This window comes from Lactuca serriola, chromosome 6 (assembly GCF_051521515.1).
Source record: "Lactuca serriola cultivar US96UC23 chromosome 6, Lser_US96UC23_V15, whole genome shotgun sequence".
Lineage (NCBI taxonomy): Eukaryota > Viridiplantae > Streptophyta > Magnoliopsida > Asterales > Asteraceae > Lactuca > Lactuca serriola.
Window position 1 is genome coordinate 180,572,580 of NC_136413.1, and position 2,175 is coordinate 180,574,754.

Sequence of the window (2,175 nt, forward strand, 5' to 3'; positions counted from 1 at the left end):
AAGAGGAGTATACTGATTGTATTTATATATGCAAATAATTGCTGTAATAACTATTTAAGCATATATAAGTATTTCCTTCCTATAATATTTAACAATTAACGTAATTAACTTTTGACCTTCCAAATTCATATAACTTCAGATTAAATTACTTAATTTTCACCTTATAAATATTGATCTAATCTTCATTTATCCTTCATAGTCATCTTAATTTCTTAAAGATGAAAACTCTCGCTCTTCTCCATCTCCTACTCTCACTTTCGGTTTCTCTCTCTACATCAAAACACCACGGCTATGGCAGTAGTGGCGGTGGAAACCTTCAAGGTTTTACACTTGATCTTATTCATAGAGACTCTCCACTATCACCTCTCTACAACCCAACTCATTCCCGATCAAACCGAGTTCAAAATGCTTTCAATCGGTCCATTTCTCGAGCTTCCACTCTTTCAAGAAGGGCAGGTTTTACCACGAAAATAGAAGCAGACATTTTTGAGGTCCCAGGGGAATACGTAATGTCAATCCAGATTGGAACTCCACCCGTAAAAGTTGTTGGAGTTGCTGATACCGGGTCCGACCTCACGTGGGCCCAGTGTCAACCTTGCCAGAACTGTTACAAGCAAGTCAATCTGCCCTATCTTGTACCCTCTTCTTCATCCACTTATCAACAACTATCATGCCAATCAAAAGGATGTGAAGCCCTAGAAGAAAACCAATCATCATGTGACTCACAAAACACGTGTCAATACAAAATGATGTATGGGGATCGCTCTTACACATCAGGTGACCTTGCTATGGACACTTTTTGGTTCGGGTTAACCCCTATGAAAAACGTGGCTTTTGGTTGTGGACATGATAATAACGGCACGTTTAACGTGAATGTTTCTGGGATCATTGGTCTTGGTGGCGGCCCACTTTCTATAGTCAACCAATTAAATTCCGTCGTGCAGGGTCAGTTTTCATACTGTTTGACTCCACAGTTTAACGACATCACAAACCAAACAAGCAAGATTTACTTCGGTGAACTTGCAAAAGTCAACGGGTCAAACGTCGTTTCAACTCCCATGATACGAAAGGAGCCATCGACGTACTACTACCTTACATTACAAAGCGTGTTGGTTGGAAACACTAGTGTGTCATACGAGCGATCCTTTTCGAAAAATAAGGTTGTCAAAGGTAACATTATCATAGATTCTGGTACGACACTGACACTTGTCAACCGGGATTTCTTTAGTGCGTTGATTTCGGTTTTGACGGATGCCATTGGAGGTCAAACTGTTGAGGATCCACAAGGATTGTTTGAGCTTTGTTACAGCGATTTAGAATTGACACTTGTCCCGAAGATGACCTTCCGGTTTGACGGTGCTGACGTGGAGTTGCCGGCGACGAGTACTTTTTTGGAAGTGCAGAAAGGTTTGAGTTGTTTGACGATTGTTCCGGTGGATGATTTGGCTATTTTTGGGAATTTGTTACAGCAGAATTTTTTGGTGGGGTATGATTTGGTAAATGAGAAGGTTTATTTTAAGCCTACTGACTGCATGAGACATGAAGTTGACTAGCATGTAGGAGAATTTTATCTCCGTTGACTAAAATAATACGTGTTTTAAGTTACTTCTATGGATTTTTGTTCCCTTGTCTCTCTTGCGCCATTGACATATTTGTTAATAATTCCGTGTATGACATTTAATAAGTACTAACATAAACTTTGAATATTATAATAATCATGTATTAATTAACAAATTAATAAATATAAGGTCATTCATATACCAATTACTAACCACTATAATGTAGGTGCTTAGTCATCATCATTTATCATATTCAACCATTAAAAAGTCGATATATATATATATATATATATATATATATATATATATATATATATATATATATATATATATATATATATATATATATATATATATATATATTTATTATTAATTAATTAAATAGTAGAGAGATAGAAAGAAATAAAGAGAGAAACAAACTGATTGGATATGGTATCCCTGTTCCCACAACAATTGACCATGAAAATACATCACCACTACGTTCGTAATTTAGTGGTCACATAGACAGTCCCGTCCCATAGGGTGGGCGATAGGGGCGACCGTCTAGGGCCCATCTTTTAAAGGGGCCCAATTTTTTTTATGGAAATTGTTATATTTAGAAGATAGTACAAATAAT

The 2,175-nt window shown here is 36.6% G+C and overlaps 1 protein-coding gene across 1 annotated transcript; it reads left to right on the forward strand.

Annotated features, from left to right (window-relative positions):
* Window positions 1-218: 218 nt before the first annotated feature.
* On the forward strand, window positions 219-1,553 carry LOC145060453 (aspartic proteinase CDR1-like). Its single transcript, XM_079008114.1, has one exon. It carries the CDS (start codon window positions 219-221, stop codon window positions 1,551-1,553), a length of 1,335 nt encoding a protein of 444 aa, XP_078864240.1.
* The last annotated feature ends 622 nt before the right edge of the window (window positions 1,554-2,175 follow it).

Coding starts and splice junctions, on each gene's coding strand:
- LOC145060453 (XM_079008114.1), top strand. CDS start 219: ATGAAAACTCTCGCTCTTCTCCATCTCCTACTCTCACTTTCGGTTTCT.